The following is a 14,933-nucleotide window of genomic DNA, read 5'->3' as shown; positions in this document are numbered from 1 at the left end:
CTGGTTCCCTAACCTTTTATCAAAGATCCTCTGGCTGGTTCTGTTTTCTGGAAATCCACACTAAATATACATGAGTTATATATGCATTTGCCATCTCTACTGTATGCACATACACCTCCTAGCTGATATTCAAAGTGAGTTAACCGGCCGAGAATGGCTGCGGACCGGTTAACTCACTTGTATATGGCTATTTGGTCATTTTTAGCAGCACAGCTGGACAGCGGTGCTGAAAATGACCAGTTAGTGCTAAAGTGGAAGCCAGCTACATCAGGGGCATTCAAGGGCCCTTGATGCTTTTTTCATTGCTTATATTTTTTGTACTTTGGTTTTCCTCTCTTTTCTTGGATAAAATGAGCTGTCACGTGTGTGTACATGCAGGGCCTGATATTTAGTTGCCTGCCGTTGGTCTTATACTCAGAAATTCAATGTCGGGCCATGTCAGGGCTCCAGCATTGAATTTCTGGGTATATGGAGTCGGCAAAAACATAGCCGCCAGGTAAGTGTGATATTTTCAAATGATCTGCCATGGGCAGTCCGCTCTCCCGTGCCCTCAACCTGTCTATGCTTCTGGGCAACGGAAGTGACTCCCACAGGCTGCCCTGCCACAGGTCCCAGCTCCTTCTCTCTAATGCGGGTGGCCCGCCTATGAAGAAACAGGAAATTACATCAGAGAAGCGGGCCACCCGCAGTAGAGCCATGAACGGTGGCAGGATAGCCTATGGAAGTCGCTGCTGCCGCCTTCCTTTGAAAAACAAGAAAAGAATAGAAAACAGTAATTTGGGGGAAAGAGGTGGCCTAAAAGTAGGGCTGCCACTGCCCCTAGGTGGTCATTTGCAAAGTTAGCCATACATGAATCATATATAACAGAACAACCTATTTAACAACAATCAATGTCATCTCAGCCTGCATTCCTAAACTCCTGAAAACCAAGCAGGTGTGGGAAATCCTGGATGAAGGAATACTCTGTCACCTGATGATGAATGAAGAGTTGATCTGCTGGAGGATATTCTTCTCCCAGTAGACATGTTCCTGCTGGTGTGTCTCCACAATATGCTTCTTCTTAATGCACTTAAGGGCAAAGGTTATGTCTTCATTCTTGAGCTTCACCTGAAACAACAAGGAAAGGAACTGGGTTCTAACCACACAGTTAGCTAGATTTTGCACTAATACACTGTAAGAACATAAGAATAGCCATACTGGGTTAGACAAATGGTCCATCTAGCCCAGTATCCTGCTTCCAACAGTGGTCAATCCAGGTCACAAATACCTGGCTGAAATCTACATGGTAGCACCATTCAATGCTATCAATCCCAGAGCAAGCAGTGGCTTCCTCCATGTCCACCTCAATAACAGACTACTACTACTTATTATTTCTAAAGCGCTACTAGACGTACGCAGCGCTGTACACTTGTACATGAAGAGACAGTCCCTGCTCGACAGAGCTTACAATCTAATTAGGACAGACAGACAGAACAAACAAGAGATAAGGGAATATTAAAGTGAGGATGATAAAATAAGGGTTCTGAACAAAGTGAATAAGGGTTAGGAGTTAAAAGCAGCATCAAAAAGGTGGGCTTTTAGCTTAGATTTGAAGACATAGCATAATATAATATAACAATGCTGGTAAAGGTTAAGATGAAGAGAAACTGTTCTCCCCCTTATTTACAGACTATGGACTTTTCCTCCAGGAACTTGTCCAAACCTTTTTTAAACCCAGATACGCTACTCGCCATTACCACATTCTCTAGCAATGAATTCCAGCGCTTAACTATTCTTTGAGTGAAAAAATATTTCCTCCTATTTTGTTTTAAAAGTATTTCTATGCAATTTCATTGAGTGTTCTCTGGTTTTTGCACTTTTTGAATGAGCGAAAAATCGATTCACCTCCACCAGCTCCACACTGGTCAGGATTTTGTAGACCTCAATCATATCCCCCCTTAGCCGTCTTTGTCCAAGCTGAAGAGCCCTAACCTGCCTAGGTTGTTTGTCTGTGTGTGTGTCTGTGTCTGTGTATGTATGAATATGGTGAGAATGTATGCACAATGGAGGCAATTTATAGGGAGGGCACCAAGAAAGCATATGAATGACCAGAATGCTGGCATATTTGCACATATGTGTGCAACTGAACATGTAAGTACTAATGTTCCAACTATGCACTATTCTCGAAGATAAATGTGATGACATGTACTTTGAAGGTGTGCATATACATGGGTGAGTCTGGGTAAAGCATGGGCAAAACATACAGTTGCATGCATAAATTATAGTACACTATCATTTACAGATGGTTTTTAGCAATCTAGGTGTGAACATTTATACCAGCTCTGACTTGGGTAAGTGTACATGCCTAAAATATAGGCGTATGTTTGACCTGCTACTCTAGTATTCTACAAAAGAAAGTAATCACCAACTTTCCTTTATAGAATAGGCTACAGCTAGGTGCCTACAAATAGATGCCTCTTTACTTTACTAGGTGCGTATATTCCGCTCACACCTTGAAAGGTTCGGAGCGGATTACAGAGTAAAGAGAGTTAAACAAGATTGGCATTGGGAAGACAAGTTTCATAGCAGATTACAGAGTGGGTTAGCAGGTAGATGATAAAGAGCAAACATTGCTTTGTGATAATTTGATGAAAAAATGCAGCAACAACAACAACAACAAAAAAATAAATAAAGAAATATATTGAACATATTAAAAATTGAGTTTTATGTGGACAGGTTTGTACTGTGAAGTGAGCAATGATGTTGAATATTTGGGACTTTGAAGGAGGTTTTTTGACCAAACAATAAAACTGTGAGCTGTGTTTATGAAGTTAACTGGTGTCTTTGAATAAGGCCAGTGTTTATATCGTTTGCTGACGATCACAGCCAGCTGAAGTCTTTTTCCTCTGTTTTTTAAAGAAAATTTGTGTATTCCTTTGTAGAATTAACTCCAGTGAGCATGTATATTTACATGCACTTTGAAAGTATCCATAGCATGGTATTGAAATTAAAAGTGTATCAAGATATGGTTGCTAAATAGCATATATAAACAGTAGAACCATTGGCCACTGGGTGTGCAAATGAAAGTTGGTGTATTCAAGGCTGATGAGTACATGTCTATCGCTTTAGTAAGTGTTGCCAATTTCACCACTTTAGTTGGCATTTTCACCAATCCGATCTTGTGTGAGCCAAAAATTGGAACAATAAGTGCCAAGGTGTCCGCTCTATGTGCAATCCCTAATACCATAGGTGTAGTTTGCCTGTTTAGTTTTAGAGGCAAAAAGGGCAGAATGGTAGGGATGGAGCTGAACTTTCTCTTTCTCCTCTCAGATTGGCCTGGAGGGAGAGGAGATAGAGTGCAACCTTTCTCTCTCTCTCTCTCTCTCTCTCTCTCATGCACACATACAGACATACACATTCTCTCTTCCTCTTCCTAGTCTAACCCTACCACCTTCAGCTCTCCCACCTGTTCAGTTCAATAAATATTTTCAAACATTTCTAATATCTTGATCTTTTATTGTCTTCTTTATGTTTCATTCTTGACTATTCTTCAATTCCCTTTCTGTTTTCTTTATTCTTTTATTAGGGTTCCAGTTTCTCTATCTTTTCTTTCTTTCTTAATTTTTCCTCTCCTCCTTTGATTTAAGTTTCTGTCTTTTGTAACTCAGTTTATTCTTTTAGGGATCCTTTTACTATGCTGCGGTATGCACTAGCATGTGCTCACCACAGCTTAAAAGGGTTTACAGCGGGACGTGCTCAGGTATCATGTGGTAATTCCTGAATCTGTGCAGGCTATCCATGTACAACAAAATATTATTTATTTTTTTGGCTGCAGAGCTATGTCTGGGGATGGAGAATAAACATTTCTGTGCTAATTTAGGTGTCATTGTAGACAATACACTGAAATCTTCTGCATTGTATGAGGCGGCAAAGAAAGGAAACAGGATGCTAGAAATTATTAGGAAAGGGATGGTAAATAAGACCAAGAATATAATAATGCCTCTGTATCATTTCATGGTGAGACCTTAACTTGAGTATTGCATTCAGTTCTGGTGACCGTATCCCAAAAAAGATATAGCTGAATTAGAAAAGGTTCAAAGAAGAGTGAGCGAAATAATAAAGGGGATGAAACTCCTCTCATATGAGGAAAGACTAAAGAGGTTAGGGCTCTTCTGATTGGAAAAGAGATGGCTGAGGGGGGATATGATTCCGGTTGACAAAATCTTGAGTGGTGTAGTAGAAGTGAATCGATTTTTTACTCTTTCAAAAAGTACAAAGCCTAGGGGACTCTCAATGAAGTTACATGGAAATACTTTTAAAACAAATAGGAGGAAATATTTTTTCACTCAAAGAATAGTTAAGCTCTGGAACTCTTTGCCAGAGGATGTGGTAACAGTGGCTAGTGTATCTGAGTTTAAAAAAGGTTTGGACACGTTTCCTGAGGAAAAGTCCATAGTCTGCTATTGAGATAGACATGGGGAAAGCCACTGCTTGCCCTGGGATTGGTAGCATGGAATGTTGCTACTATTTGGGTTTCTGCCAGAGAGCTGGGGGGTTGTGTGGGGTTTTGGGGGTCCAGTGGGGGGGAAGGGACCAATCAGGTGCAGGAGATAGAGAGCGAATCAGAAGCGGGAGAACGGGCATTCAAATTTGGGATCTAGGCGTGCCAGCACCAGGTTTTCATGTGGTGTTGGCAATTGCAGTACCGATCACCCCTGGGTATGTTGCCCTCGGCTTACCTTGCCTTCCTGCAATCTCTACTAGTCTTGTTTTTTTCATCCAGGTGCTTCTGAGCTGTCCAGTTCTAGGGGACAGAATGCCTTGTCAGCACCAGCAAGTTCCAAAGGTGGTGCGCTGCAGGGCTGTGAATCGCATTTGCTCCCCTTGTAGGGGATCGCGTTGTGCGCCTGGCCTCTTCTGACCGTGTTATATTGCTGTACCTGTCAGGGTCAAGGCTCCAGCATTCTGCATGTCCTTGGAGTGGGTGCCGTAGAATGTGGGGAGCTGGAATGTGGGGAACGTTCTGAGTGGATTGGGCCATAGCTGATTGTTCTGTGGGCTTGCCAAAACTGTGCGGGTGATTATGGCCGATCTGGCACATGCTCTGTGCTCGGTGTGCTGCCCATTTTCTGTGCATCCATGCATGGTGTGAGTCTGTGCAAGGAAACCCTTTTCTTTACTTACCCTCTCCCCTTCCCTCTCACTCTTGTCTCCTGTTCCCTTCCTTTCCATCACTCTTCCACCTCCTCCCCTTTTCCTTCCTTCCCTGTGATTCACTTGTCTTCCTCCCACCTCATGTCTTCTTGATACTCTGCCATCAGCGACTCTTTTCATTGATGCAGGTTTGGCAGCTCCTTTAGCACAGGCTGTGCTCTGACTCCTTCCAGCAGCTTTTTCAATAACCATGGTCCTGGCAGATTTCTTTAATGCTCAAGTAGACTAGCTTCTCTACCTGTGGCGCTCTATAATTGTAGGTCCAGCTGGCTGGCCTTCCCTCCAACCTTTTCGTCACTGTCACTATCACCACATATCTTCTTCTGCTCACACCAAAAAAAGGAAAAGAAAAATCCTTCTTCTGCAAGTTGAATCTAGTCACCAGAAGGAAAATTCTGGTGGGCCAGAAAATCAAACTCTGCATCATAGGTACCTAGTATAAGAGTCTTGGGGAGGCTAAGCCTCCCAGTCCAAACAGTGACTTTTCCCACCACTGCCTTCCCAGTGCTGCCCCCGTTTCTTCCACCTAAGCCGCCCACTGGCATACAGTAGTTTTTGTTCTCTCCCTTTAGTTGCCATCTCTGCCAGGCCTGCGGTGCTAATTCTACAGCAAAGCCACACAAGACCACAGCTCTCTACACGTTGCAGCTGCTTTCTCTGGGCTGGAAACAGCTGCAACATGCAGAGAGCTGTGGTCCTGTGCAGCTTTGCTGTAGAATTAGGACCGCAGGCATGCCAGAGATGGTAACTAAAGGGGGAGAACAAAAACTACTCTATACCAGTGGGTGGCCTGGAGAGGGAGAGAGAAATAACAACAGTGTGGGGGGGGGGGGGGTGCAGGAGGGAGAGAAAGGAGCAGTGCCAGGATTGCAGAGAGAGAGAGAGAGAGAGAAGAATTGTTGGTGATGGGAAGAGACAAAGGGGCAATTCTAGGTGGGAATAGAGAGACACACAGGGGCAAAACAAGCAGGGCAATGCTGAATACGGGGTGGAGAGACAGATTCTAGATGGTATGGGGAGAAAGAGATAGATAGAGACAATGCTGCATGGGGGAGTAGAGAAAGAGAGAAAGGGACAATACTGCATAGGTGAAAAAGATGGGTGAATGCTAGATGGAGAAGAGAGAGATGGGCAATATTGCATAGGGAGAGAGATATAGAGCAATGCTGGATTGGGGAAGAGAGAGACAAGGACAATGATTAATGGTGTAGGGGGGGGGGGGGTGAGAGCCAGGGGAAATGTTGCATGCCAGGGACAGAGAGAGACAAATACAAGGTGCAATGCTGGATGGTGAGGTGGGTGGAGAAAGAGAAGAGAGGAGATGCAGGATGGTGAGGAGAGAGAAACGTAAAAACAAGGGAGGAGATGCTGGATGGAAGGCAGAAAAGAGACAGACACAGAGAAGCTTCTGGATGTCAGGTAGTGGAGAGAGAGAGACTGCTGGGTGGCAAGTGGTAGACAGAAAGAAGCTGGATGGCTTGGGGGGGGGGGGGGCACTTAGTGAAAGACTGGGGAATAAGAGAAAGGAGAATGGGAGGGCCAGGATGAGGGAAAGAGATGGAAAGCTGTAGGCAGATGCAGTAACAAGAGGGAGATACTGGATAATATGAATGAACAAAATCGAAATGGAAGAAAGCTGAAAGAAACAGATCAATGTTAGAGCAGGATGTAGTAGAGGAGGTGAAGAAGACAAAGAGAAAAAAAATGACAAATGAACACAGGAGACCTTTGGAAAGAGAATGAAAAGAAGACAGAAAGCAGTAACCAGAGACTGGGACAAAACAATTAGAAAAATTAAGTGACCAGACAACTAAGGTAGAAAAAGAAATTTATTTTTTATTTAGGATAATATAATGTGGTAGCCATGAAAGCCCACTTTGAAGATTAATACATTTTTAAAAATGGAAAATAAGATGATACCTTTTTATTGGACTAAATACATTTTTGACTAGTTTTCTAGCTTTCGGTGACCAAAGCCTCCTTCCTCAGGTTGGGACAGTATACTGCTGTTATGGTATCCTGTCCTGACCTGACCTAAGAAAAGAGGTTTTGGTCTTCGAAAGCTAGTCAAAAATTGAATTGTTACTCCAATAAAAAAAAGTATCACTTTATTTTCCATTTGTGTTTTATTTATTAACTAGCCGTTCAGCCCGTAAAAACGGGCTAGTATAGGAAGGGGGGGTTGAAAGGCCCCCCCACCCCGCCACCAAGTTCGCCGCTGCCGCTCCCCCTCCGAGTTTGCCCCCCCCCCGAGCCGTCACCACCCACCTTCCACCCTGTCGGGCCCTCGCTCCGCTATTGAAACAGTGAGGGCACGCAGCACACAGCTCTGCTGGTGAGCTGCCGTGGCCTTCCTTCTTCTTCTCTGCCTGTGTCCCGCCCTCGTGTGACGTAACGTCGTCGAGGGCGGGACACAGGCAGAGAAGAAGAAGAAAGGCCGACGGCAGCTCAGCAGAGCTGTGTGCTGCGTGCCCTCGCTGTTTCAATAGCGGAGCGAGGGCCCGACCGGGTGGAAGGTGGGTGGTGGCGGCGGCGACTCCGGGTGGGGGGAGCGTTAGTGACGGCGGTGTCCCTCGCAAATGCGCAGTAGAGACCCTCTCTGTTCCATCCCCATCATCACGTATTGACGCGGGGACGGGGCAGAGAGGGTCTCTACTGCGCATTTGCGAGTGAGTATGACACTCGCCATTTATATATATTGATTTGTAGTGTAGTGATTGGAATGTGCCAGTTTTTGAAATTTATATCTGCTATCTTTATACTTTGCACAGCAAAGGGGGATATGCGTCACTGCTTCTTTTTCCCTGGTTGTTGCTTTATATGTAGAAGCGGGCTTTGGGGGGGGGGGGGTTCATTTTAATGTTTGTGTACATTTTTAGTTTGTGATTACTTATTCTGTACTTTTGTGAGATCTGTCTGTGTTCTGCTTGTGTGCAGGGCCGCCGAGAGGGGGGGACAGGGGGGGACAAATGTCCCCGGGCCCGGGACTCCGGGGGGGGCGGGGGCCCAGCGCCGCTGCTGCAATGTGGCCCGCCCACCTCGCTCCGGAACTAACCTTAAGTCTCCTTCTTTCACTTCGCGCAAGCAGCTGCAGGGCAGGCCACTCCTTCCTTCCATGTCCCGCCCTCGCCTGATGTAACGTCCGCGAGGGCGGGGCACGGAAAGAAGGAGGAGAGGTCTGCCCTGCTGCTGCTTGCGCGAAGTGAAAGAAGGAGACTTAAGGTTAGTTCCGGCCCAGTAGCGGGTGGAGGGGGGGCCCGGCGACTTCAGGTGGGCGGCGACCTTGGGTGGGTGGGGGGGGGGTTGTCTTGTCCCGGCCCCGGCCCCGGCTCTCGGCGGCCCTGCTTGTGTGAAAGAGACAGGGATCTCTGTTAGCACTGAATATCTATGTAAGACCAATCCTTGCTAATCAGGCTTTGGTTTTCCAGTAGGCAAACTGATGACCTAATGTTCACTACCTTTTTCTAGGTAGGCCCTTGTTGTGTGACTCCTGGAAATTGGTACTGTTAAGATATGGTAGAATTGTTTGATAGGTTCTGGGTGGCTTAAGTAGAGTTTTTTGTATTATATCACAATATGCCTGGTACTGAATTTTGGGTTTAGCTTACGCTTTTTTTCAGTTGTAGTTCAATGTGTTACGTTTACATACAGTAGGTATTTTCCTATCTCTGAAGGACTTAAAGTCTGTTTGTACCTGAGGCAATGAAGGGTTAAGGGCCCTGTTTACTAAGGTGCATTAGCATTTTTAATGCTCCTACAATTAGCGTGCATGCTGTATAGGCGCCTATAAGGATATTGCAGGCATGTACACTTTTAATATGCATAAATGGTTAACACGCGTTAAAAACTCTAACGTACCTATAACATGGCTTAGCAAACAGGGCACTAAGTGACTTGTCCGAGATCTCAAGGAGTGGCAGTGGGATTTGAACCCTGGCTTCCCTGGTTCTCAGACTGCTGCTCTAAGTAGTAAGTACTGCTAATATAGATAAAACATATTTCATAAATGTTTAGAAATGGAACAATAAGCTAAAGCAGGGGTGTAGCCAGACTTTGGCGGGAGGGGGGTCCACAGCCCGAGGTGAGGGGGCACATTTTAGCCCCCCCCTTGGTGCCGCCGACCCCCCACGCCATTGCTGACACCCCACACCATTGCCGACACCCCCACGCCATTGCCGACCCCCCAATGTTGACCCCCCCTTGCTGACAACCTTCTCGACCCCCCTCCTGCCGACAACCCTCCCCCACCGTCGCCTACCTTTGCTGGTGGGGGACCCCAACCCCCGCCAGTTGAGGTCCTCTTCTTTCTTCATTCTGTTTCTGAGTCTGACGTCCTGCACGTTGTAAGTGCAGGACGTCAGACTCAGAAACAGAATGAAGGAAGAAGAGGACCTCGGCTGGCGGGGGTTGGGGTCCCCCGCCAGCAAAGATAGGCGACGGCGATGGCGGGTTGGCAGCAGGAGGGGGGGTTGAGATGGTCATCGGCAGGGGGGTCCAGGGCAAATCTACGGGTTCCCAGGCCCCCGTGGCCCCCGTGGCCCAAAGTAGCTACGTCACTGAGCTACTGTTCATATGGCCAACTGGAAGATGGTGAACTACATATTTCTTTGAAGGGATGAACAAACATGTGGATAAAGGTAAGCCAGTCGATACTATGTATCTGGATTTTCAAAAGGCATTTGACAAAGTACCTCATGAAAGACTCCAGAGGAAATTGGAAAGTCATGGTTAAAAAGATAGAAAACAGAAAGTTGGGCTAAATGGTCAGTATTCCCAATAGAGAAGGGTAAATAGTGGGGTCCTGCAGGGGTCTGTACTAGGACTGCTGCTTTTTAACATATTTATAAATGATCTAGAGAAGGGAATAACTAGTGAGGAAATTAAATTTGATGGCGACACAAAGTTATTCAAAGTTGTTAAATCGCAAGAGGATTGTGAAAAATTGCAAGAGGACCTTATGAGACTGGGAGACTGAGCAGATGCCATTTAATATGAGCAAGTGCAAAGTGATGCATGTGGGAAAGAGGAACCCAAACTATAGATAAGTGATGCAAGATTCCCCATTAGGAGTCACCGATCAGGAAAAGGATCTAGGTGTCATCGTTGATGATAATTTGAAAACCCTCTGCTCAGTGTATAGTGGCGGCTAAAAAAACAAATAAAATGTTAGCTATTATTAGGAAAGGAATGGAAAACAAAAATGAGGATGTTATAATGCCTTTCTATTGCTCCATGATGCGACCGCACCTCGAGTACTGTGTGCAATTCTGGTCACCGCATCTCAAAAAAGATATAGAGGGGCATAATCGAACGCGGACACCCATCTCCATGGGTGACTATCGGATTTGGGCAGATTTGAGATGGGCGGTATCGGTTTTCAGCAATAATGGAAACCGAAGCCGCCCAGCTCTAAAACGAACAACTCCAAAGCATTTGGTTGTGGGAGGGGCCAGGATTCGTAGTGCACTGGTCCCCCTCACGTGCCAGGACACCAACCGGGCACCTAGGGGGGCACTTGTAAAAAGTAAAAAATATAATTAAAATACCTCCCAAGTCCATAGCTCCCTTACCTTGGGTCCTGCCTAAAGTCCACTGTACCCACTAACAACTGTTCCAGGGACCTGCATACTGCTGTCATGGAGCTGGGTATGACATTTGAGGCTGGCATACAGGCTGGCAAAAAAAGTTATTAAAGTTCTTTTTGTTTTGGTGGGAGGGGGTTAGTGACCACTAGGGGAGTCAGGGGAGGTCATCCCGGATTCCCTCCGGTGGTCAGCTGGGCAGCTGGGGAACTTTTGGGGGACTTGTTCATGAAAAAAAAGGGTCCAAAAAAAAGCGGCCTAAATTCTCGCTATTGCCGCCCTTCTTTTTTCCATTATCGGCCGAGGGCGCCCATCTCTCCTCGGCCGATAAATACGCCCCAGTCCCACCTTCACCACGCCTCCGACAAGCCCCCGTCAACTTTGTTCGTTCCCGCGACAGACTGCAGTTGGAGGCGCCCAAAATCGGCTTTCAATTATATCAATTTGGGCGCCCATGAGAGAAGGGCGCCCATCTCTCGATTTGGGTCGAAATATGGGCATCTTTCTCTTTCGAAAATATGCCTGATAGTGACATTGGAAAAGGTACAGAGAAGGGTGACAAAAATGATAAAAGGGTTGGGACTACTTCCCTATGAGGAAAAGCTAAAGCAGCTAGGGCTCTTCAGCTTGAAGAAAAGATGGCTGAGGGGAGATACGATAGAGGTCTATACAATAATGAGTGCAGTGGAGCGGGTAGATGTGAAGCGTCTGTTTATGCTTTCCAAAAATACTAGGTCTAGGGGGCACACAATGAAGCTACAAAGTAGCAATTTTCAAACAAATCAGAAAAAATATTTCTTCACTCAATGTGTAATTACACTCTGGAGTTCATTGCCAGAGAATTTTGTAAAAGTAGTTAGCTTAGCGAGGTTTAAAAAAGGTTTGGATAACTTCCTAAAAGAAAAGTCCATAAGCCATTATTAACATGGCCTTGGGGAAAACCCACTGCTTATTTCTAGGATAAGCACCATAACATGTATTCTACTGTTTTGGGATCATACTAGGTACTTGTGAAGTGGGTTGGCCACTGTTGGAAAGAGAATACTGGGCTTGATGGACGTTTGATCTGTCCCAGTATGGCAAACACTTATGTTCTTAATATATTGTATTGCTTTGGTGCATTATTTTGATTTTTTTTGGTACATAATTCCTAGAGTGTATTTAGTTTGTATATTACCATCAGTAACAGAGAGAGGGATTCTTTCCCTGCTATGTTCAAAGTGCTCCACTATCCCTTTCCTGCAGACATAGGTATTGCCCCCAACCCACGGATTTTAATTTGTTCTATTCTACCTAGACCTGCCCTATGCCCCACTATAGCCCCACCACCTTCAGCATCCACAAACAGCAGAATCATCGACCGCCATGTTGATTATTATTGTTACATATTATCTATAGAACACTAACAATGTACACAGCACTACATAAAAGAAGGGAATCACATCGCTGTACCAGTTCAACACGTCCAAAACCTCCCGTTCCGAGAGTAGTTATCACATCCAGGTAACGGAAGGGTGTGGTGGAAGAGAATTTGGAGACCATCTCTTTCAACCGGTTAGCCTCTGTGTTATCCCAGGAATTGGAGAGAACCGGGGCTTGGGGCCTGTGAAATGTGAAACACAACATTTATAATACAAGACTGTAGTTACCAAATTGAAGAGAGAAGCAGGAGAGCTTCCTTGATTCCAGTTTCCTATTCTTTTCTTGAAAGACCATTTATATCAGCAGAATAACAACATGGTTCCATGACCTTTCTGGAGTATTTCACGTTTGTACAGCAAATGAACATGAATGATCACGCAGCAATAGGTGCTAGGCCAGCATTCTGGGCCATTCCACTGGTGATCCAAAGCACTGTTCCCTCTAAGCTGAGTGGGAGTCCTCCGCTTACAGTCCTGCCAATGGGAGGTGCTGTTTCCCTATTACATTTTCAATAGTGAGGGACAGGCAAGCTCTGCAGGACCCTGGGAACCTGCCTGACCCCAACAACTGAAAACACAATATTGAAACACCACCCACTACAGGTAGCAATGCTGTTGAAGGACTTCGGCTCAGAGGGAACAGTGGTCCAAAGCTTGCTCAAAGCTAAAGAAGACACATTTTGTTGTCTGCAAGCTTTGGGGCTCTCTCCAATATTTGTGTCCTGGACTCCAGCATGTCTAATACCAGCTCTGAAAAGGCTGGTCCTAACAAAAGGTTGTAAACAAGGTGGAGATGTTAGTGGAATAAAGGGAAAATTAAAAGCAGGGACTGTGTAGGGACTCAGTACACACCATTTCTTTTCAGCTCCAGTCCTAACAGTCCCAAAACAGTTCTCGTTTCCAGGATATCCTCACTGAACGTACAAGGGCATTTTATCTAAAAAAAAATTAATATACATATTTTGGCCACCTTGAAAACTGGACATGTTTGTGGCCTGCATGAACTGGAGTGGAAAATTATTGCAGTGTTATATGTAAAGATGTAATAATGACACAGCAAGTTCCGAATGGAATAAGATGGATTGATCATGATGGAACTCCCTCACCCCCTAAAACAATCTACTATAATAAAACTCACCCTCAACGTTCTGAAGACAATGTTCTGAAGTCACTCAGTCACTCCCTAAAGGGTTCGACAGTTCATGGTGCTGAAGCCATCAGACTCACCATGTCTCTCTGCCCCGCCCTCGCGTCAAAACGTGATGACGTCGAGGGCGGGTAAGCAAAACAATTAACTGACGAACCCAAGTCCGCCCCTGCTGCCACGCCCCCCCCACCCAACAGACTGGCACAAGTCTCCTGCTCCTCCTCCAGCCGTCCAGCAAGTCCCCTCTCTCCCCGCCCCTGCCGTCACGCACCCCCAAAGGCAGTCTACGTTCCACCCCCCCGATGACTCTGCACCCACTACACCCACCTTCCACCCCCACCCAGGTTGTCGCTGAAGCCGCTCCCCCCTCTCCGAACGCCCACCCACACAACTGACCTGCCCAAACACAAACAGAAGATTGTAAGAAGCAAGACGGCACCGCAAGCAACCAGCAGGCATTGGCTGTACACTCTGAAGCTGCACCTCCTCTAGCCTGATGTCAATGCCCCTGCAGGACGAACCCGTAGAGTAACGTCAGAGGCTAGAGGAGGTGCGGCTTCAGAGTGTACAGCCAATGCCTGCTGGCTGCCTGTGGTACCGTCTTACTTCTTATAATCTTCTGTTTCTGTTTGGGCAGGTTAGTTGGGTGGGGGGGCGTTCGGAGAGGGGGGAACGGCGCCAGCAGCGACGACATGGGTGGGGGTGGAAGGGGGTGCAGTGGCAACAAACACATAGGGGGGACGGGAACGGTGACGGACGCTGGGGGGGCGTGGCAAAAGGGACGGGGCGACAGGATAATTCGCAGGGAGCCTGGAGGGGGGGACAGGGACACAAAATAAATGCTGGGTGGCTGGACGGGGGGGGGGGCAGGAGAGAGAGGAAAATCACAGGGTGGCTGGAGGGGGGCATGGGAGAGAGGACAATCACTGGGTGGCTGGAGGGGGGACAGGGGACACAGTAAAATCACTGGGTGGCTGGACGGGGGGAGGCAGAGGAGACAGGACAATCGCTGGGTGGCTGGACGGGGGGCAGGGGAGAGAGGACAATCGCTGGGTGGCTGGAGGGGGGCCAGGGGACACAGGAGAATAGCAGGGTGGCTAGAGGGAGGGCAGGGGAGATAGGACAATCACTGGGTGGCTGGAGGGGGGGCAGGGGAGAGAGGACAATCGATTGGGTGGCTGGAGGGGGGCTAGGGGACACAGGAGAATAGCAGGGTGGCTAGAGGGAGGGCAGGGGAGATAGGACAATCACTGGGTGGCTGGAGGAGGGGCAGGAAAGAGAGAACAAATGCAGGGTGGCTGGGGGGGGGCAGGGAATATAGAAGACTCACTGGGTGCCTGGAGGGGGAGCAGGGGACACAGGAAACTCGCTGGGTGGCTGCAGGGGGGCAAGGGACAAAGGAGACTCGCTGGTGGGCTGGAGGGGGGGGGGCAAGGGAGAGAACACCATCAGGGGATGGCTGCAGGGGAGAAGGGAAAAAGTATAATCGCTGGGTGGCTGGAGGGGGAGCAGGGGAGAGAGGAGAATCGCAGGATGGCTGCAGGGGGGACAGAGGAGACACACTCGCACCCAGCAGTCTCACTCTCTCTC

The 14,933-nt window shown here is 47.1% G+C and overlaps 1 protein-coding gene across 1 annotated transcript in view; it reads right to left on the bottom strand.

Annotated features, from left to right (window-relative positions):
• The window catches only part of PRKG2 (protein kinase cGMP-dependent 2), a 123,632-nt gene that overhangs the window by 39,504 nt on the left and 69,195 nt on the right, over positions 1 to 14,933 (bottom strand). Inside the window, exons 10-11 of the mRNA XM_030204906.1 lie at positions 12,228 to 12,378; positions 971 to 1,107 (exon numbers count right to left, since the gene is read on the bottom strand). Coding sequence (XP_030060766.1) covers positions 971 to 1,107; positions 12,228 to 12,378 — 288 coding nt within the window. The remainder of the gene's footprint in view (positions 1 to 970; positions 1,108 to 12,227; positions 12,379 to 14,933) is intronic.

The sequence above is a fragment of the Microcaecilia unicolor genome, chromosome 5 (genome assembly GCF_901765095.1).
Source record: "Microcaecilia unicolor chromosome 5, aMicUni1.1, whole genome shotgun sequence".
Classification (NCBI taxonomy): domain Eukaryota; kingdom Metazoa; phylum Chordata; class Amphibia; order Gymnophiona; family Siphonopidae; genus Microcaecilia; species Microcaecilia unicolor.
This window is presented reverse-complemented; position numbering and strand designations above follow the sequence as displayed.